This window comes from Tripterygium wilfordii, chromosome 13 (genome assembly GCF_013401445.1).
Source record: "Tripterygium wilfordii isolate XIE 37 chromosome 13, ASM1340144v1, whole genome shotgun sequence".
Classification (NCBI taxonomy): domain Eukaryota; kingdom Viridiplantae; phylum Streptophyta; class Magnoliopsida; order Celastrales; family Celastraceae; genus Tripterygium; species Tripterygium wilfordii.
The window spans coordinates 3,437,622-3,459,166 of record NC_052244.1 but is presented as its reverse complement, the minus strand read 5'-3'; the positions used below and the strand labels follow the sequence as shown (position 1 = coordinate 3,459,166).

General features: G+C 40.3%; 5 protein-coding genes across 5 annotated transcripts; 1 reads left to right on the top strand and 4 right to left on the bottom strand.

Annotated features, from left to right (window-relative positions):
- Positions 1–100: 100 nt before the first annotated feature.
- On the bottom strand, positions 101–6,390 carry LOC120011853. Its single transcript, XM_038862994.1, has 4 exons — positions 6,046–6,390; positions 2,954–3,578; positions 831–1,113; positions 101–307 (listed from the first exon to the last, which is right to left on the bottom strand). The coding sequence occupies exons 1-4, from the start codon at positions 6,155–6,157 to the stop codon at positions 257–259; spliced, it is 1,071 nt and encodes a 356-aa protein (XP_038718922.1). The 5' UTR covers positions 6,158–6,390; the 3' UTR covers positions 101–256.
- A 476-nt stretch (positions 6,391–6,866) lies between these two features.
- On the top strand, positions 6,867–10,377 carry LOC120012877 (bZIP transcription factor 17-like). Its single transcript, XM_038864417.1, has 2 exons — positions 6,867–8,845; positions 9,778–10,377. Exons 1-2 carry the CDS (start codon positions 6,979–6,981, stop codon positions 10,218–10,220), a joined length of 2,310 nt encoding a protein of 769 aa, XP_038720345.1. The 5' UTR covers positions 6,867–6,978; the 3' UTR covers positions 10,221–10,377.
- Positions 10,311–13,308, bottom strand: LOC120012879 (UDP-glycosyltransferase 73C2-like). The gene has a single exon (XM_038864418.1). It carries the CDS (start codon positions 11,968–11,970, stop codon positions 10,465–10,467), a length of 1,506 nt encoding a protein of 501 aa, XP_038720346.1. The 5' UTR covers positions 11,971–13,308; the 3' UTR covers positions 10,311–10,464.
- Positions 13,309–14,014: 706 nt separating this feature from the next.
- LOC120012394 (UDP-glycosyltransferase 73C6-like) lies at positions 14,015–15,890 on the bottom strand. The gene has a single exon (XM_038863807.1). The coding sequence runs from the start codon at positions 15,847–15,849 to the stop codon at positions 14,239–14,241; it is 1,611 nt and encodes a 536-aa protein (XP_038719735.1). The 5' UTR covers positions 15,850–15,890; the 3' UTR covers positions 14,015–14,238.
- Positions 15,891–18,567: 2,677 nt separating this feature from the next.
- Positions 18,568–21,002, bottom strand: LOC120013208 (UDP-glycosyltransferase 73C6-like). The gene is given in 2 exon segments (XM_038864945.1): positions 18,568–19,681; positions 19,684–21,002. Coding segments are annotated over 2 exon segments (1,554 nt in total). The 5' UTR covers positions 20,323–21,002; the 3' UTR covers positions 18,568–18,766.
- Between the last annotated feature and the right edge of the window lie 543 nt (positions 21,003–21,545).

Here is a 21,545-nt window from a genome sequence, read left to right as displayed (position 1 = left end):
CAATGCTTCACATGCATAGCTGCCAATTTAGTCCCAGATTTGTTTACAAAAAGGAAACTACAGCCCCGTCTCATAGCAACAATGTCCTTACCTTCAGCAATCCACAAAATTAAAAAGAAATTTAAATTGGCAAGCAGAAACTAGAACTGGTACAGAGGTTTGTGACAACTGGTCTTTAAATGATTCGCCTACCAAGTAGCAACAATTTAGTCCAAAGTATATATTGAAATCAAATTATACAAACCCCCCTTGACATCTAATGGTTTTGAGGGTAGTCAAAGCTCAGGGGTTGCTGACAGAAAGGAGCCTGCAAAGAAAAAGGACAAACCAAATAAGAAGCGAGCAAATATAAAGTTCAACAACAATACCACATGCTTGCATAAAAGGGAAAGACACAGGCATCTATCTAGTCCACGAATTTCCCAACCATTCTTTGACTTTTAGAAAACTAATGCCAAAAGAAGCTGCAAAATGATGTATCAGAATGAAAAGCAGGTCGACAAATAACAGCTGAATACAAATAAGCTTCCAAAATGACAAATTAACTAAAATTTCCAACATCTCAAGAAAACCCATCATAAACTACGCGCCTTCACTTCTTCTGTGAGTAAAACTAACTCAGGGATCTACTTTTAGAGTAAAGGGGAGCCACTCAATGAACACATGTTTAATGTACCTTAACCTCCATCAGAAATTAAAATATCTCGAGAAATAAGATATCAAATGCAGCTATGTTAAACTTTTCCCATCAAAGATGAAATTTAAGCAGAGGAAATGATGAAAGCACACAAACATACAATCTTCAATTGCCTTGAGTAACTCAAGTCTACCTGGAAAACAGTTTGTCTCAGCGGCTCAAATGAATGAGCATACATCATTGCAGCGCTTGGCCACTGAATATATGCAGGATCCCCAGATGTCTGATTCGATCCTGTTGCACTGAATGGGTTCATAGCTGGACTTGCCGGAAGACCATAACCAAGGGGAGCTTGAGTTCGCATCTGATACAATTGCAGATAACCAGCATCATACTGCAAAAAAGGAAGTTGAATCTCCTGGACATTGAAAGGCGCCAAGCTAAAGGCTTGATTAGTCGGAAGGCTCCTTACATACCTGTAAAAGTTCAAAGAACTAAGTTTGTAGTCATTTGACGAAAAAAAGAAAATCCCATTGTTTCATCACATTGACTTTTCTGCTAAAAAAGTCTCATCACATGTCACTGCAAAATCAGGACAAAGAAGACAACAATGGAACATTAAACTAAAAAGCCATCACAAACACCCATCTAGTAATTAAAGGATTTAATAGAACTCCAAGTTCCATTTTTGTGGAAATTAAAAAGAAAGTCTGTTTTAGCAAAAACAAGTGAAAGAGGAGTGGAATATACACCACCATTAAAACAAGAAATTGGAACCCCCTCCTGCTCCCCCATTTACTTGAGGGAAAATCAGGAATTTATTTTTCCTATAATTTTGGTATGCACTTCCTATCTCTGTACAGGAGAAGGGTGTTCAGTAAGAAGTAAAAAAAAGGAGCGACTTGAGGCCTTGGAATCCAATATGCAGGCCTTAAGTATGGAAGTTCAAACCATGCACGCTGGCAATAGAGAACTGCAGCAACAGATTGCTCACATTGAAGAGATGCTCATGAGAAACCAGAAGAGACGACGTCAAAGTGGGAGCGCCAACAGTAAAGCTTCCCACCATTCAGACACCAGTGACTCAGAATCCATGTCAGAGACTCAAAGTGACAGTTCATCTGGAGAAGAAGAGACCACGCGACCGACGGGGCGAGCACCCGACAATAGAAAGCCCAGGATGGACTTTCCTAAGTTTGCAGGGGAAGATCCCATTTCTTGGCTTAGTCGAGCCAATCAATATTTCAAGTTTCAACAAATTCCTAAGGCAGAGAAGGTTGAATTTGCTGCATTTTTTCTTGAAGGAGAGGCCAATTTGTGGTGGCAATGGATCGAGCGGATCTATCGGAAGAAGAGAAAAGAAATCAAGTGGAAGGATTTTGAAAAGGAGGTGATCACCAGATTCGGCCCAACAGGATACGTGGATCACAACGAAGCACTGTCCAGGGTAAAGCAAACTGGGGATCTCCGCGATTACTTAAAGGAATTTGAAAGACTGTGTAATCTAGTTCATGGTTGGCCTGAGAAAGCCCTCATTGGGACATTTATTGGAGGATTAAAACCAGAGCTGGCAAAAGTGGGCGTCGGTTGGGCTTTGGTTGGCAAGGGGGGTTGGTCTGTGGCTGTGGGCCGGTGTGGTTCTCATCATTGGTGCTTTCATTGAGAGGCACTCACGTTTGCGGAGAGGGCTGCCGTCCGGGAAAGGGCTACCGTCCGGGAAAGGGCTGCCGTCTGTCGGGCGAGCGTAGCCGCCAGGCGAGTGCAGCCGCCAGGCGAGCGTAGCCGCCGTGGACGTCGGCTCCCCAAGGGGGGGAGGTCTGATGAGATCCCACATCGGAAAACTAGGAGGACCAAACCTAGCTTATAAGCGCGGATCCTTCTCAACCTACCAGCCAAGGTTTTCATGGGATTCAGCCCATGGGCCTTGGTTACAGCCGGCCCGCAAGGGCGTCGGTTGGGCTTTGGTTGGCAAGGGGGGTTGGTCCGTGGCTGTGGGCCGGTGTGGTTCTCATCAAAAGTCAACAACACCCGTGCACAAAGTTCCTACAATGGGCGGGGTTGGAGACAAACAAGAAGTACGCATACCTTACCCCCACATAATATGCGGCAGGATTCAGTGAGAAGTCTGTAATTAATTAGACAACTTCTATATAATTGGAGAACAGTGAACCACGGCAACTGAATCAATAGAAGCACATAAGCAGCCATATGCTTTGAGTTTGTAACAGGCAAGAGAGAAGTGAGAACCAAAACCATCCTGTTCATTCTATGAAGTAACACCCAAAACAGTGAATCAAATGTGACATAGAACCTTACCTTTCATAGCTTCTGTCATAATCTGGGTCAGTACGCTCTTTCTCCCTATCTCTCAAAATGGCAACTCGAGATGAAGAACCACCATCCCTGACGCTACCAACTTTTTCTGGATCAACCAGAGAATTCCTGAAACCTTCGTTCTCGTCTCTGCTCACACATGTACTTTTCATAACCATAGTGGACTGGGATGAAGAATCACCTGTCTTCGGACTACTAGGACCACTAAAGATGCGAGCTCTCGCCCTATCATAATCTTCCTTCCTCTCTTCCACACTTCTTGGAGGACTTCGTTTTATCCCATTCTCACTACCTTCATTCACAAACCCTTTGTTAGGCCTAGGTCTGATGACAATTTTAACATTCTCACGTTTATCACCATCTGACAGTTTAGCAGGGACTTCAGATAAACAAACAGTAGGATATCTGCTTTCCGCTGTCCTCCTCACCAGAATTCTGTTTCCTGAACCATCTAAAGCATTATCATGAACCATTGTCAACAACCCGTAGTGTTGGGCAACACGATGCGCTGCAAGCCGAAGGTAGGAAGTAGGAAAATGTTGAAACTCAAATTGGTCTTGATCAGAACTTTGCAAGAACTTCTGTATGTCAAGTTCCATTCGCAGAACTGGCAAAAAGATAAAGAGAAATTAAACCTTACAATCATCTGACAAAGACAGTGAGAGCATAATAATCCACAAGCACATCAGCTTTTTACAATTTCTATAAAGTTAAACTAGAACATGTCATGTTTGCTAAAAATGAAACCTCCAGAGAATAAAACGCGCAAATAATGAAGCATGTCTTCAACACCAAGGAGCTCAAAAGAAACTTCCGGTATGCATGAGACAATGAAGGATGGATCTCCAAGCAGGTAACCCAAAAGCTCTTCATTCATGGGCACAGTTGAAACACGCAGCATACAGACACAAATACAGTCGTACAACAAGACTACTAGTTAACAGTCTAATATATCTTATAAACTTCTTAAAATATGTAAAATGTATTAACAGCATTGAAACTTTCAAAAAGAAAAAGATTTTTTTTATCTTCGATCTGACCTTTATCACCATTTGTTACAATAATCGTGTGCAGTCTGAAGTGGTGCAAGTATTTTAATTTCTGCCTTTCAAAAGGCAATTGTCAAATGTTAGCCATCAAGAATAAAACAACTTCTAAAGGAGGTTAATAAGCAACAGTCAAATAAGAACACAAATACATGATCATGAAAACCCAACTGCCTCAAGCTTGATTAGTGATTTACAAGTCCTGTAGCAAACCTTTTTTTCCCCGATTTTGAGCAACCAAATAAAAGTGACCACAGGAGGGAAACACAAGAAGCAGCCTATTTTCTCGGGGAGGAAACTTTTTTTCTACCATAAGTCATGATTAGAAGCCGAGCTAACAACACTCCTACCATCACTTAATCCCTTCTCCTTAATGAAATAACAATAATTTATTGCTATGTTTCCTGTTATCATCGTTAATGATCCTTAAGTCATGATAACAGCCTCTTTAATGACTTTCCCTCTACTTATATCCCTTTACTTATCGAGTATATCATGTAATAAAGATAACAGTAATACCTGTTGTTTTCACTGTTGCTGTCGGTGATGGTTTGTTTCCCACTTTTATTTAATGGCTTCCTCTCCATAATTTTATATGATATAAATAGCCAGTGAAGTTCGAGTAGAATTCCTAAGGATTTGTAACGTGAAAGGTAAAACCTTAAGGGAAGATTTATTCAATGGGTAATCACCAAAGCATAGAAATGAAGACAACATTATATAATTAAAAGTCAGAAGTAGATCACATTGGGATCATGGTTAAAATACTATTGCACAATACAACCAAATAGCATATGATTGCAACAAAATTTTTCGCAAAATAGTTCACTATATGTGGCGTATGAAGGAGAAAGTTTACACCATCCATTTCGATATATCTACATCTTGCTCAAAGAAATACACAAACATGTAGCCGAAACATGGCCTCTTAAATAAGTTTGATTACATGAAAAAACCCCAAACTATGCTTAGACACAGCACAAGCTCACTGAATCATCATCAGCCATGCCCAACAAATTTTAAAGTTGTCAAAATACCCCTACATTTCGAAAAAAAAAAAGAAAAGAAAGAAAAGGCAACCAACTACTACTTGATTTAAAATGTAGATGCAAGTCACCATGGTAATGGGGAAAGAACCATGAAGGAATCAAGTAAATATATTTCTTTGATCTTTAGACTTAGTTCAATCACAATTGAAGAAAACTATTAGTTCAAATGAGTAACTTGTCTGAGATGGGTAAGGGCATTATGGTTCAAATGAAAAATAGCATGGAAATTTTCAAAGCACATTCATACACAAATATGTAGTCATCCAATGTTCAGTCTCTACCAATAACATACAAGACATCACTATAATAGTTAAGTTCCTCATATGACTTTACCACATTCACAGATCATGCAGAGTGTTATTCGGCCAAAGAAACTCTATTCCAAAGAAGATCACATAGCGGTACCCACTAATTCAAGATTATAATAAGTATGACAAATTGACAATCAATTACTCGACCAAATCTAGTTAACCTATGAAGATTTTAAATCAACTGAAGTCAGCATTAAAACCAAGTAAGAGATTTCTGACACACAATCAATACCGCATTTAGTAGTAAAACAATTCAGAGGCAGTAATAAGTTTAAGTAGCAGAACAAGAATAAAATTTAAACCTCCATTTACCAGAAATTCATACGAACTTTGCTCGTTACTTTTGAATGAACCAAATTGAAACCTCAGTCAGCACAGTCCATAAGAATCATAAGTTTTCTCAACTACTTTTCCCGTCCCGCTCATGAGCAAAGCAAAAAAAAAACTCCATAACGGAGCCTAGATCTGACAAACATAATTAGTTTCCAAACAAATCAAGAATGCAAAAAAACCCTAACCCGAATCATAATCCATCAGAATCAGTCCAATACATACCCGCCCTCTAAAACCCTAGATTTCGACAAACAAAAACAAGGAGAAAAAAATCAACACACATAAAAGTCTAAATTGCACAAAAATAGTAGTAATACATAGGAATTGAAACTAACTCGTGAGACGATGACGAGAGTTCATGAGAGCCTCGACGAGGAAGGGGTCGACCATGGACTCCTTCTCATTCACCGGTGCTTCATATGCCGCCGCTGCCGCAGTTGAATCCATGGTTGTTAGAGGAACAGCTTTTGTCTCTCTTCCTCTAAAGTCGTCTGCTTTCCTTTCGTCTCCTTCGCCTCCTCGTTCTTCAGATAGAAAAAAAAAAACTAAAGGGAAAGGGAAAGAAGGGACGGTCAGAGAGACGAGGGTTTCATGACGAGAGAGGGAGAGACTCGTGAGTCGTGATTCCTCTTCGTCTTCTCCGAATCTCCTTTCCCTCTTGGGTCGAAATCCTTGACTAATGTGAATCCTGCTTAATTATCTTCTTCTGTTCGGACGGTGATGGGCTAGTTGTTTGCAGGCCTTTTTCCAGAGGCCCATGGTTTATACTCTATAGTCCATTTAGAAAATCCAAGTCTGTTGCCATACTGCCAAGCCACCTATGGGGCCCAAACTCCTTATCCCATGCCTTAGGTCTGGACTGAGCCTAGCTGGCAGCGTGAGCTTAAAACCAAAGGCATCTTCATCGACGCAGGCGGAACTTTCCAGATACACGCTTTGTGACTCATTGCAAACGTGTTCCTACTTCCTAACGTACACGATGGATTGGAAATTACCATTTAAGAGATTTTCCACGCGCGTCTCTCATTTTGTGAGCAACACCGACCAATCTAAGCCACGAAATTGCCGAGTTTGTAGTCCAAGCTCTCTTTGGGTGACTGGGAATTGTAACGACTAAGGCAAAATAAAGATAAAGTAAAAAACGCCCCACATAAGGACAAAGTCTTCGTCGTCGTCTTCTCCTCGATTCCTCCTCCGGAGACTCTTTCAATTGAGAAGTTTAAAACCCTTCCGTTGACGGGAAGGGAAAAACCTCGGAAGCGGGAGCGATGGAGGATGCTTTCATAGTAGAGCCACCACTGCCGCAGACGAATTCGGACGCGAATGTCTTATTGGACTCGGATTGTCTTCAGGTTCCGCCTCTCGATCCTTTTTGGGGTGATCAAGACTTTGACGTAGCGGGAAATTTTGATATAGAGTTATGCTTCGACGATTTTGAAGACCTCTACTTGCCCTCCGAGAACGAGCCATTCCTCAACCCGAGCCGATTCGACTCCACTCTAGATCCTCTCCGGTGCGTTGATCCGAACGCCGTTCAACCAGAATACCAGAGTTTATCTCCGTTTCCGATTGATCAATCATTCTCCTCAGATCCTAACGAGTGTTTCAGTAATGGTAGCCCTGACATCCCCATTTCTGTGTCGCCTGAGTCTGGGAACTCTGCAGTTCCCTGTAAAATCCCCGGCGATCTGGCTGGCTCTGGCGTTCAATACCTGAATTGCTCTTCGGATGAATCCGGGAATTGTGGTCTTACTGATGGTGGTCCAGCTAGGGGTTTTAAAGTTTCTTCTCCAGTGTCATCTCAGGATTCCAGGAAAAGCGGCTCTGGTGGGTCGGAAGCCACGAATTCACCGTCATCTCCAGATTCTGGAAATTTTGTGGTTGATCAGAGGGTGAAGGAAGAAGGTTTGGGCAACAATGGTAGCATTACAAAGAGGAAGAAAGAGACTAGTGATGACACAAATGGGGACTCCAGAACTAGTAAATATCAAAGATCAGAAACTGGTAATAATACGAGTGCACAGCAGCAGTCGAGTGACGAAGAAGAGAAGCGGATGGCAAGGCTGATGAGGAATCGTGAGAGTGCGCAATTATCAAGGCAGAGGAAGAAGCACTACGTGGAGGAGTTAGAGGACAAGGTGAGATCTTTGCATTCTACTATTGCTGAATTAAACGGCAAGATGTCCTATTTTATGGCTGAGAACGCAAGTTTGAGGCAGCAGTTGAGCAGCAGTAGCATGTGCCCGCCACCTACAGGAATGTACCCTCCAATGGGGGGGCCTATGTCGTATCCCTGGGTTCCTTGTTCACCATATATGGTTAAGCCACAAGGCTCTCAGGTGCCCTTGGTCCCAATTCCTAGGTTGAAACCACAGAAGCCTGTTTCGGCAACAAAGGTGAAAAAGACTGAGAGTAAGAAGAGTGAAGGTAAAACTAAGAAGGTTGCTAGTGTTAGTTTTCTGGGTCTGTTGTTTTTTATCTTACTATTTGGTGGATTAGTGCCCATTGTGAACGTAAGATTTGGAGGAATTGGGGATAATGGTCCTGGTGGTGGGTCTGGTATTGCAAGTCATAGTTTCTATGATCAGCACAGAGGGAGGGTCTTGGAAGTCAATGGTCATTTAAATATTTCCCATGAAAATTTTGGCATGGGATGTATTAATGAGAAACTCCATGTAGATAGTAATGCACACTGTGAAAAAGGTCATATGGGAGGGTCAGATAAGGAGAGAGGATTACAGCCTCTCTCCAGTTCAGAAGAGTTTGTCCATTTTGGAAATTTCAGTGAGCCACTAGTTGCATCCCTGTATGTCCCAAGAAATGATAAACTTGTGAAGATTGATGGAAACTTGATAATTCATTCTATTCTGGCCAGTGAGAGGGCTATGGCCTCTACAAAGGATCCTGAAAAGAAGAATAATGAGGAGACTGGTTTGGCCATTCCTAGGCATTCGGCCCCAGCTTTTGCTATTCCTGATGTTGGAAGCAGCAAAGCTACGCATTCTCGAGCGTACAGAAATCGAATAGAAGGGCAGAGAGCTCTTACTGCTGGATCTGCTGATGCTTTGAAAGATCATTTGAAGTCATCTGCAGCTGATGGCAAAATGCAACAGTGGTTCCGTGAAGGCCACGCAGGTAAATCTGTTGTCCTTTGCCAGTAGATGCTTTATATCGGTATTCCACGATGCTAGTGCAAGGCTGATATGTTCTATAATACAAATTTTTGAATGAATAAGTTATTATGTTAGTATAAAGTGATATTACAGGAGAATCATGTATTGGTGATGTGCATAAAGTTTCTACAGCTGTCTTTGACGAGTATAGTAATGAAGGTTTAGTTTTTTATACAGTTAGTTTGAATCATAGGTGGTGGTGAGATTGTTTCCATTACATGAGTGCGTCTAAATGAGAGACCCGAGACCTTGTATATTAGTTTGTGTTACAATATTGAGTCATTCATGTCTCTCTTATATTTTTGTGTGTTGATACTTGCTCACATCCGTGTAGTTTTCCAGTTGCAGTTTATGCTTTACATATATTCTTTTTTTATTTTAAATATTTTAGACAGCCCAGCAATGTTTTAAATATTCTCTCTTATATTTTAAATATTCTTTCTTGGAAGTTTCTGATCTAATAGTAACGCAGCAATGTTTCCAAATCATTTCAGATGTCTTCTGCTGTCTTTTCTGTTACCTTAAGATTTTCTGACACCCATGGTTAAATCTTAAATATCTCTTTAGAATTTTCTGGAAATCGTGGCATGCTATTACTAACATTCAATTCTTTGGATCAATACTTGTAACAGTTTACTAACGACAAAGTGTAACTTAGGACAGAAAGCACGTTATAGTTAAATTCTCTCTCCTCGATTTCAGTATGTTAATTGATAATAGTTTCTTTTAGCTCTCTCTTCAGCATTCTTAAACTTGCATGTGCTTTTAGTTTCTTTTCCCGGTAAGTTCAATACCTGGGAGTTCAACTTGGAATTGGCTATCAGTTTATTTTTATTCTTGTTGTTTGTGTCATAACTAATTATTGCCCTTGGTTTTTTCGTTCCCACTTTGCAGGGCCCATGTTGAGTTCTGGAATGTGCACTGAAGTGTTCCAGTTTGATGTCTCTTCCGCATCTGCAGGAGCCATTATTCCAGCTTCTTCAGGAGCCAATATCTCTGCTGAACACAATCAGAATGTAACTCGTCTCAACAAGAGAAAGACTAGAAGGATTCTTCACGGTCTTCCTGTTCATTTTACTGCACCAAATCATAATAGTACTAGAGAGAATGTTGGAAGGACTGCTCAGGAAGGCAATTTTCAGCCTAACAAATCCATTTCCTCTATGGTCGTCTCTATCCTTGCTGATCCCAGGGAAGTTGGTGACGTCGATGTGGATGGTATGATTGCTCCAAAATCGCTTTCTCGGATTTTTGTTGTTGTGCTTTTAGACAGTGTTAAATATGTTACTTATTCCTGTGTGCTTCCCCGAGCTGGTCCTCACCTAGTTACAGCTTGAGGATTGAAAGCAATTGGGAGCTCTTGAATGACAGCTAGGTGCAGTTGCTCACCCCATTTTTGTAAATGAGAGAATAATCAGTTACTTAGGTAGAACTATAAACTTCATTATACTTTATACACTGGTTGCTCTTAAACATGAGGAATATGTTATCTTACGTACTGTTAGAAATTTAATCATATGTTCCTGCTGAAATGATGTGTGGTTGGCATTGGATGCTGCTTAATTGTATTGCCTGAGATTGTTAAGATCGTACAGAGTCTCCTTCTCTTGTTTCTTTGCACTCACTTCTTTCTCCATTTGCTCCTTGCATGATGCATTGAATTAACTGTGTCAAATTGAGGTAAGAAGAGCCTTCTTCTTCTACAGATCTCTTTGCCATCTCCCCAAGCTCTCTAGTTCTCCTTCTCCTTTCTTCTCCCTCATCTCCTTCACTCATCAACCTATCTATAGCTTTCTGAAAATCTTCTTTCTTCGCTAAGACCCCTGCCTTCTCTTCTTGTGCGAATGGTGTCGGAACCTCCACGCCAAGACTGACACCAATCCTTAGTATTTGAGCAACTAACTTCTCATTACAGAACTGGTCTTCAAATAGAGGCCATGTAATCATTGGCATGCCAGTGCTTATTGCTTCGAGTATTGAATTCCACCCACAATGTGTTAAGAATCCTCCAATGGCCTGGTGTGACAGAATCAAAACTTGCGGAGCCCAACCGCGGATAATAAGGCCTCTTCCTTTGATTCTTTCTTCAATTCCATCTTCTGAAATCCAATTCTCCATTTCCTTTAATCTTTTTCCTCCCCTTAAAACCCAAATGAATGGCCTTCCTGATGCCTCTAGACCCAATCCGAGCTCTTTCAGTTGTGAGGGTGTTAGATTGCTAACACTTCCAAGACAAGCATAGACTACAGACCTTGGTTGCTGTAAGTCTAGCCACTTGAAGCATTCATTTTCATCAATGGAGGTCTTGTTACCTCTCTCCAGCTTATCCAAAGCCTCTGTGTTGTATAAACAAACTGGTCCAATACACCAAACCCTATTGGCTTTTACCTTTTTATACTCTTCGACATATGCAGACTCCAACCCTTCAAATGTGTTAATAATCATCCCAATGCTCACCATCTCAGCAGCTAGTACTTTGTCGCGAAGCGCGATCGCCTCTGGTTTTAGGAGCAATGGCAGCTGAGCTTTGGAGATTTCGATATGATCGGGGAAGCCCGGCACAGCGAAGTATTCAAAATCTGAACTTATGCTCTCAAGAACAGTAGACTTATGTATGTTTTGAATGCACAAGTTACAAATGCAAGAAAATCCATTGAAAGAGATTCTTGGAACATGGAACTTGGTCGCAACATCGGCTGTCCAGGGCATGAACATATCAGAAATCATGCAACTTGGCCGGGGCGTTAGCCGTTGAAACAATTTCTCGGCAGGCTGTTGCAGCATGGCAAGTGCGGCGAAGAAGTTGGCACTATACTCAATTGAAGGCAGCATGTCGAAATTCTCACACCATTGAGGTAATCCTGCTTCTGTAGAGGGAAAGTTGAGTTCTTCTACCCTGATTTGGAGCCCAGATTCTCTGGCTCGAACAATAACTGGCGCAAAACGAGCTGCATTTAGTGGAGTGGTGACTATGGTGACGACCATGCCACGCTTGGCTAACAGTCGAGCAATGTCTATCATGGGTATTATGTGGCCTGGTGCTAGCAGAGGAAACAAGATGAAATGGAGTTGCAAGTGGGAGGCCATATCATCAACTTTGAGTTTTGGAAAGAGTTTTAGTATGCCAGTTGCGGTTTCTACCTATTAGCCACTCTCTCATACATACAGAAGAACATACATTCACACAATTTATATTCCAGATAATTCAAACTCATCCTCTCACGTGGTGATGTAAGAGCAAACATAAGATTTTTGGTTTATTCAGAGACGTTGTGGTTTAGAGTACAAGGCAGAGTTGTGTGGACATCTCTAACTAGAAAGAAATGGAAGCTATGACAGAGACAATTGTAGGAGTAAATTCTACAATCGTTGAATACTCAACGTTTATCTTCGTGGGGCTCGTTTGCACCTTTGAATCTTGCAAACGCCACAACATAAACAATAGAGTTGTGTGGACGTCTCTAACTGGAAAGAAATGGAAGCTATGACAGAGACAATTGTAGGAGTAAATTCTACAATCGTTGAATACTCAATGTTTATCTTCATGGAGCTCGTTTGCACCTTTGAATTTTGCAAACGTCACAACATAAACAATCGTGAAGGCTCCTTGACAAGATTGGGGGTGCCGGTCATAGAGGCTCCGACGATGGTCTATGTGTTTTGTCTGAGTAAATTTCGTGAGAGTTCGTAGAGTTTTTGTTTTCAGCTTGTAATGTTTTTTGGACTCGATCCCCTTCTCCAAGGTAGGAGAAGAGTATTTATATGAGAGTCATGATTGACCTCGGGAATTATGTTACCCACTTGGGTCCTATTGGATAGGACGACATAGTTTAAGAGTACAAAGGTGAAAGGTCAAGAACAGTAGACTTATGTATGTTTTGAATCCACAAGTTACAAATGCAAGAAAATCCATTGAAAGAGATTCTTGGAACATGGAACTTGGTCGCAACATCGGCTGTCCAGGGGCAACTTGGTCGGGGCGTTAGCCGTTGAAACAATTTCTCGGCAGGCTGCTGCAGCATGGCAAGTGCGGTAAAGAAGTTGGAACTATACTCAATTGAAGGCAGCATGTCGAAATTCTCACACCATTGAGGTAATCCTGCCTCTGCAGAGGGAAAGTTGAGTTCTTCCACCCTGATTTGGAGCCCAGATTCTCTGGCGCGAACAATAACTGGCGCAAAACGAGCTGCATTTAGTGGAGTGGTGACTATGGTGATGTCTAATTGCCTACATATGAATTTTGGTTTATGCAGAAGAAAAGGGTAGTTCACAGTAAGAAACAGAATTGTGTGGACACAATATATTTCCAAGTCTGCAATCACATCCAGAGGGTTCCAGATATTAATAATGATGAACCAGAAATTTATTTATGTTCCATCTTGAAGAAACTTTCCAATTTTCATATTACAGACTCAGAAGAACTCGCACATAATGTTCTAGAAATAAGGAAAGAAAAAAAAAATAAAAGAAAGAAAGAAGAAACTGAAACTGACAGAAATTGATCTTAACGGGATTGCGTGGTCTCCCCTTCTGATCCCACCACTGAAGGTGACTACTTCCTTATCCAGGCTATGGAATTTGTGTATATCAATACTAAAAATGCGAACAAATGACTCAGAATACAAATTTCACTTGACCACAGCAATGCAGTAGGCCCTCAAAACAGAGACACCTGATTCAGATTTTTTTTTTTCTAAATGAACTGAGCATCGTGCTTGTGTTCCTTTGATAAGAAAAACATAGAAACATGTCCAAGAAAAATCCATGACAAGCTTTTAGAACACCTAATGCATATGTCTATCATGTGGCCTTGGTCTAGCAGACGAAATAAGACAAAATGAAGTCGCTGTAACTTGAAGGTCCATATGGATTCCAGTGAGTAGATTTCAAAATTCTTGGTTTATACAGAAAAAAAAGTGGTGTTCACAGTAAGAAGCATAATTATGTGGACCTATCTCCCGCACCTGATTATAAGAGGAAAACTGCAAAACCATTATGGACCACAATAAAAGGTGATCAATCACTTTCAATGGTTTTCGAGCTTATCAATAATGAGAATGCAAGTAGTGCATCATAATACAAATTCCTCTTCACAACAGCAGCAATGGAGCTAGTTCCAGAACAGACATAAGAGAGCAATTAGTCCATAATTTTTTATTCACGCAATCCTTCCAAAAGGTCACAGGCAGTCAGGCACTAAGCTAGCATAACTAATTCAAGCAAAATAAACATAAAAGAATCACTTGATTTTACTACGCTGGCAGAAATATGTCTTTTTCCCCTTCTTGTTAACGAAAAGCAGAATCAAGATAAGATTTTGTATACATAATGCTTAGAACCGACTCCTTGCCTTGTTCAAACTTGTTGCATGATAGCTTCGATAAGCATTGTCAAATTGAGATGAGAAGAACCACCTTCTTCTACCGATCTCTTTGCCATCTCCCCAAGCTCTCTTGCTCTCCTTCTTCTTCCTTCACCCTCTTCACCTTTGTCCATTAACCTGTTAATTGCGTTGTTAACATCTTCTTCCTTCACCAAAACCCCCACTTTCTCTTCTTCTCCCCATTGCAGAGGGACCTCTACACCAACACTTACACCAATCTTTAGCACTTGCACAACTAACTTTTCATTGACAAATTGGTCACCACAAAGAGGCCATGTGACCATTGGCACCCCCATAGTTATTGCCTCGAGTGTTGAATTCCATCCACAATGCATTAAGAATCCTCCAATTGCTTGGTGTGACAATATTAAGAGTTGGGGAGCCCAACCTCTAATCAAGAGACCTCTTTCTCTAATTCTTTCACCGAATCCATACTCTAAAATCCATTTCTCCAAGGCTTTTGATTGATCTCCTTCCCTTAAAACCCAAATAAATGGTTTTCTCGAAGCCTCTAAGCCTAATCCAAGCTCTATCATTTGTGAAGGCATTAGGTTACTAATGCTTCCAAAGCAAGCATAAATTACAGATCCTGGTTGCTGCAAGTCTAGCCACTTCAAGCATTCATCTTCATCAATTGAAGCCTTGTTTCCTCTCTGAATCTTATCCAAAGTGTCTTTGTTGTATAGGGAAACTGGACCAATAGACCAAGCTTTGTTTGCTCTAACCTTCTTGAACTCTTTGATATATGCTGGCTCCAACTCTTCAAATGTATTAATAATCATCCCATAGCTAACCTTTTCAGCAGCTAGTACTTTATCAAGATACTCTTGGACATTTGGACGTATGAACATTCCCACCTGAGCTTTCGTAAATTCAACACGTTCTTGCAAGCCAGGCACAACAAAGCATTCAGATTCGGAACCTATGTTGTCAAGAACGTTAGAGTTGTGTATGTTGTGCTCGCACAACATACAAAAGGAAGAAAACCCACTGAAAGAAATTCTTGGAATGTGGAACTTGGTTGCTAGATTGGCTGTCCAAGGAAAATACATGTCAGAGATTATGCAGCTTGGCCTAGGTGTCAGCTCTTGGACCAATTTTTCGGCAGGCAAATGAAGCAAGGAAAGTGCATTCATGAAACTGGATGCCATCTCATTTGAAGGAAGCATGTCGAAATTCTCACAACCTTCTGGTATTCCTGCAGCTTCAAATGGAAAGTGAACTTGTTCTAACTTGATTTGGAAGCCAGATTCTCTGGCACGCGCAATAACTGCTGTATAGCGTGCTGCATTTCGCGGTGTGGTGACTATGGTGACAATCACACCACGCTTTGCCAGCAATCGAGCAATGTCTATCATGGGGATCATATGTCCTTGGGCTAGTAGAGGAAACAAGATGAAATGGAGTTGCAAGTGGGAGGCCATATCATCAACTTTGAGTTTAGTAAAGAGTTTAGTATGCCAGTTGCAGTTTGTACCTACTAGCCACTCTCTCATACATATAGAAGAACATACATTCTCACACAATTTATTTTCGCAATAATTCAAGCTCATCCTCCCATGTGGTGATGTAAAAGCATACATAAGATTTTTCGTTTATTCAGAGATGTTGTGGTTTACATTACAAGGCAGAGTTGAGTGGACGTCTCTATCAGGAAAGGAATGGAAACTATGAAAAAGACAACCACGATAGACTGGGGTCAACCATTTTCACTGAATTTGGATTTTGGAGTAAAATCAATAGTGAGCTAAAACAAAATTTCAAAATCTTAGTAAATTTGACTTTCATACCTGCAAAGAAGCAAGGCCTCAAACAGAGATAAGAGAGTAATATACCAAGTTCTCTTACTTACAAACCCTGTAATTTTTATGAGCTTCAATAAGGAATATACTAATCTTGACATGGAAAGTTGAGTTTGCGAAATTGCGGTAATGACTTCTTCCAAGATAGAATGAAATTAGAGGTGAATTAAAGCCTACGTAAGTAGATAAGTTAAAACCACAAAACAAGGTTCCAAGAGAGACACTATATGGATAGCTCGAATAAAGGCCGCCAAAACAAGGTTGTGCTACCTGAATTTGACGCATTAGATTTATCACAATTTGCATAACGATCCAGCATTGGAAATATCCAGATAAGCATTTCTGCTACTTTGACACAGAGAAGAAAATAATAGAACCTTCTTCTCTCTGATGGAAAACTACACTTTAAAGTTTAAACGAAACCAGCATTTCCTCAACAAAGAAACAACTTAAAAAACAGGCTATCTACACTTTAATTGTTGAAAACATCTTCTCTCTTCTCTAAAAGATCATATTCGTTCATTATATGGAATTAGGCATCATGTTTTTTCAAGCACTCTCTGCGTACAACACAAGCTATCGACATTTTTGAACATTTAGGGCTTGCTTGGATTCATGTTTTAGAGAGTTAATTGAGGAGAGGGATGAGTAACTCCACCTTGCTTGGATTGTAGGAGAGAGAGAGAAGTGGGGTGAACGAGGGGAAAAGTTGCCCCTCGCTTAACTCTCCAACTCTACATTTTGCAACTCTTCAATTTGGGAGGTTTGTGAGGAGAGAGAAAAGTTTGTTTAATATTTCAAAAATCATCCATACAAGCTGTTCACTCATTTTAACTTTAATAAGAGTTTTTTTGTAACTCACATTTACTAACTCTCCTTAACTATACCTCCTATCCAAGTAAGGGTGAGTCAAGATAGTCCCTCTCCCATGACTCCCCCTATCTTAACTCTCTCTCCATTAACTCTACTCTTCATTTCTGAATCTAAGCAAAACCTTAACACTTGAACCAGTGGTGCAGTGTGACAGTAGTGAATTGTGCCAAGTTTTTGTTTCTTAAACACCGAGATGGAATGTTGATGGAACATTCATAATGAACCATTGGTCTAATATAATACAAAATTTCACTATCCACTTGCTTTCACTTTACATTTATTTTCTTGCTGCTTGCATCCCACTCCACAACAATTTATAGTCCAGTGAGTCTTCAAATTAATCAAGTATTACATGTATGAGAGTTTTTTGACAGCTTCCCTAATAAGATTATCCCATTTCAAATTGGGTGCAGAAAGCAATGGTGATCTATGATACCTAGATGGGGTACGGATGTTGGGTATGGGTTTACATATCTAAGTGTTAGGCTCTTCAATTTGAAAATTGATGGGTGCGTGGACACCGTCCAAAAATTCAAGAGTCCAGGTATCATAGACATTGATTAATGGGTGACCGTGATGGTGAAGCAGTAACATAAAGATAGGCGTGGCAGTGACAGCTAAGGAGTATTTCCAGGTTGTTTTTTTTTTCAGAGACAAGAAAAAGAAAACTACATAAACTGATAAATGAAGTTGCACTTGAAGGTCCATATGGATTCCAAAAAGTAGATTTCAAAGTTTTTGATTTATGCAAAAAAAAACTGTGGTTCACAGAAAAAGGCAGAGTTGTCTGGACCTATCTCCTGAAGGCTGCACTTGGTTATAAGAGGAAAACTGCAAAACAAATATGGACGACAAAAAAAGGTGATCAATCAATCCCAATGGTTTTGGAGTTTATCAATAATGAGATTGCAAACAGTGCATCAGAATACAAATTCCACTTCACAACTGCAGCAATGGAGCAAGTTCAAGAACAGACATAAGAGAGCAATTACTCCATAATTTTTTATTCACACAATCCTTCCAAAAGTCACAGACAGTCAGGCACTAACCTAGCTTAACTAATTCAAGCAAAATAAACATAAAAGAATCACTTGAATTGGGAAACTGAAACTGATGTATCATCAAAAATAAAACTAAAATACTCGATTTACTTAGCTCGCAGAAATATGTCTTTTTCCCCTTCTTGTTAATAAAAAGCAGAATCAAGATAAGATTTTGTATACATAATGCTAAGAAGATTCAAAGAGATGGACCTTAATGAGCTAAAAAAGATTCAAAAGAGAAATAAGTCTAGTAAATTGGTTAATTGTTTATATGAGGTAAGAGAATGCAGACAGTGCCTCCCAATGTAATTGGTTTTTATTTTCAGGCATCAATGGATCTCATACTGTTGTTAAAAGAAGGTGGAAGAGGCTTAGTTCTGTGAAAAAAAAGAAAAAAAACACTAAAAGAGTTTTCTGTCGAAGATTTCTTGCTCTCTTTCCATTGTAGGCTTTGAGAATTTTCAAGTTTTTTGCTACTTATATTGATGTTTTACCTTGAAAGGCAAGAGTAAAAAGAACTCATAAACATCCCATTAACTAAACAACCAGCAGAGCAGTCTACTCAAGAAATTGACAAGAACAATTAGCAGGCACTGTAAACCTAAAGCATAATGTTGATCACAATACTTCAAATCGACACAAAAATACACAAGCCTGAAAATGACGAAAAGCTTGGGGAAAAGGAATGTTTTCATTTCCTTATAAATAAAACAAACATTAACTTACATTTAAAATTAATGGAAAAAACCTTTTTCTCTGCGGTGTGGAATCGACGCCTTGCCTCAAACTTGTTGCATGATAGCTTCGATAAGCATTGTCAAATTGAGATAAGAAGAACCATCTTCTTCTACCGATCTCTTTGCCATCTCCCCAAGCTCTCTTGCTCTCCTTCTTCTTCCTTCACCCTCTTCACCTTCCTCCATTAACCTGTTTATTGCGTTGTTAACATCTTCTTCCTTCACCAACACCCCCAGTTTCTCTTCTTCTCCCCATTGTATAGGGACCTCTACACCAACACTAACTCCAATATTTAGCACTCGCACAACTAACTTTTCATTGACAAATTGGTCACCAAAAAGAGGCCATGTGACCATTGGCACCCCCATAGTAATTGCCTCGAGTGTTGAATTCCATCCACAATGCGTTAAGAATCCTCCAATTGCTTGGTGTGACAATATTAAGACTTGGGGAGCCCAACCTCTAATCAAGAGACCTCTTTCTCTAATTCTTTCATCGAATCCATACTCTAAAATCCACTTCTCCAAGGCTTTTGATTGATCTCCTGCCCTTAAAACCCAAATAAATGGTTTTCTCGATGCCTCTAAGCCTAATCCAAGCTCTATCATTTGTGAAGGCGTTAGGTTACTAATGCTTCCAAAGCAAGCATAAATTACAGATCCCGGTTGCTGCAAGTCTAGCCACTTCAAGCATTCATGTTCATCCATTGAAGCCTTGTTTCCTCTCTGAATCTTATCCAAAGTGTCTTTATTGTATAGGGAAACTGGACCAATAGACCAAGCTTTGTCTGCTCTAACCTTCTTGTACTCTTTGACATGTGCTGGCTCCAACTCTTCAAATGTATTAATAATCATCCCATAGCTAACTTTTTCAGCAGCTAGTACTTTATCAAGATACTCTTGAGATTCTAGGTCATTTGGACATATGATCATTCCCACCTGAGCTTTCGTAAATTACTAAATTCAACATGTTCCTCGAAGCCAGGCACGACAAAGCATTCAGATTCAGAACCTATGCTGTCAAGAACGTTAGAATTGTGTATGTTGTGCGAGCACAAGATACAAAAGGAAGAAAACCCATTGAAAGAAATTCTTGGAATATGGAACTTGGTTGCTAGATTGACTGTCCAAGGAAGATACATGTCAGAGATTATGCAGCTTGGCCTAGGTGTCAGCTCTTGGAGCAATTTTTCGGCAGGCAAATGAAGCAAGGAAAGTGCATTCATGAAACTGGTGGCCATCTCATTTGAAGGAAGCATGTCGAGATTCTCACACCCTTCTGGTAATCCTGCAGCTCCAAATGGAAAGTGAACTTGTTCTAACTTGATTTGGAGGCCAGATTCTCTGGCACGAGTAATAACTGCTGTAAAACGTGCTGCATTTCGCGGCGTAGTGACTATGGTTACAATCACACCACGCTTTGCCAGCAAGCGAGCAATATCTATCATGGGGATCATGTGGCCTTGGGCTAGTAGAGGAAACAAGATGAAATGGAGTTGCAATTGGGAGGCCATATCATCAACTTTGAGTTTAGTGAAGAGTTTAGTATGCCAGTTGCGGTTTCTACCCATTAGCACTCTCTCATATATACAGAAGAACATACATTCTCACCACAATTTATTTTCGCAAAAATTCAAGCTCATCCTCCCATGTCGTGATGTAAGAGCATACATAAGAAGATTTTTGGTTTATTCAGAGATGTTGTGGTTTACAGTACGAGGCAGAGTTGAGTGGACGTCTCTATTAGGAAAAGAATGGAAGCTATGAAAAAGACAACCACAATAGAATGTGGTCAATCATTTTCACTAATTTGGATTTTGGAGTAAAATCAATAGCGAGCTAAAACAAAATTTCAGAATCTTAGTAAATTTGACTTTCATACCTGCAAAGAAGCAAGGCCTCAAACAGAGATAAGAGAGTAATATACCAAATTCTCTTACAAACCCTGTAATTTTTATGAGCTTCAATAAGGAATATAGTAATCTTGACATGGAAAGTTGAGTTTGCGAAATTGCGGTAATGACTTCCTTGATAGCAGCGCTAAGAGCAGGGGCGTCCTTCGGCGAGGCTTTGAAAACGATGAAGGAAGGGTCCAACGGAAACATCGGGAGGTGGGCGCCAACCTTCATCTGTCTTGCAGGGTATGAATGAGCGGGCTCCTTCACAGGAATCAATGGAAAAGTTGCGAATTCGAGTCCTTTCAGTATGTCTCTCCTGCTACTGAGAGTGAATTGAATGCGATTTTGGTGCAATGTCGTCGTCGCTGCTGTCGTGGTTTTGAGCGGAGGTCTTGGTGATCGAGGGGTTGAGGAAATTGGGGAGATTGGGCCCATTGGGGTCCGAGAGGGAGACGCCAATGGTTGGGCTTCTGCTCTCTCACTCGTTTTGGATTGGATGAGCCTGGTATTAAATGGGCCCACGATGTTCAAAGGCCACCCGCCACCTCATAAGAGACAAATAAATAAAGTAAATTATCATAAGGACAATGCTTGATACCCCAAAATGTTATTCCTAAAATATCCTAATTTAATGTGGAGTCTTGAATGTGAAGTGGGTCCTACATGTATGTTTTTAATCAATGATTATTTTAATGCTGCATAGATTTGGGAAACTTTTGGGGTGTATATTTAGCATTATCCTTTATATAATATACACAGACATAAGCAAATGGACAATACTAAAGACCCCCCAAAAATAGCCCCAAAAGTCCCCAAATCTATATGGTATTAAAATAGCGATTGATTAAAAATACACATATAGGGTCTACTTCACATCTAACACTGCCCTAATAAATTGCTTAAGGGGAAAAAACTCTAATAAGGTG

Bases quoted from the DNA above. Each gene is read 5' to 3' on its own strand.
- LOC120011853 (XM_038862994.1), bottom strand. From the start codon at position 6,157: ATGGATTCAACTGCGGCAGCGGCGGCATATGAAGCACCGGTGAATGAG. The intron at 3,579-6,045 runs GTTAGTTTCAAT...TCTTTTTGCCAG, and splicing joins CTCTCGTCATCGTCTCACGA to TTCTGCGAATGGAACTTGAC. The intron at 308-830 runs GTAGACTTGAGT...TTTTCTTTGCAG, and splicing joins TGAGACAAACTGTTTTCCAG to GCTCCTTTCTGTCAGCAACC.
- LOC120012877 (XM_038864417.1), top strand. From the start codon at position 6,979: ATGGAGGATGCTTTCATAGTAGAGCCACCACTGCCGCAGACGAATTCG. The intron at 8,846-9,777 runs GTAAATCTGTTG...CCCACTTTGCAG, and splicing joins GTTCCGTGAAGGCCACGCAG to GGCCCATGTTGAGTTCTGGA.
- LOC120012879 (XM_038864418.1), bottom strand. From the start codon at position 11,970: ATGGCCTCCCACTTGCAACTCCATTTCATCTTGTTTCCTCTGCTAGCA.
- LOC120012394 (XM_038863807.1), bottom strand. From the start codon at position 15,849: ATGTATGCTTTTACATCACCACATGGGAGGATGAGCTTGAATTATTGC.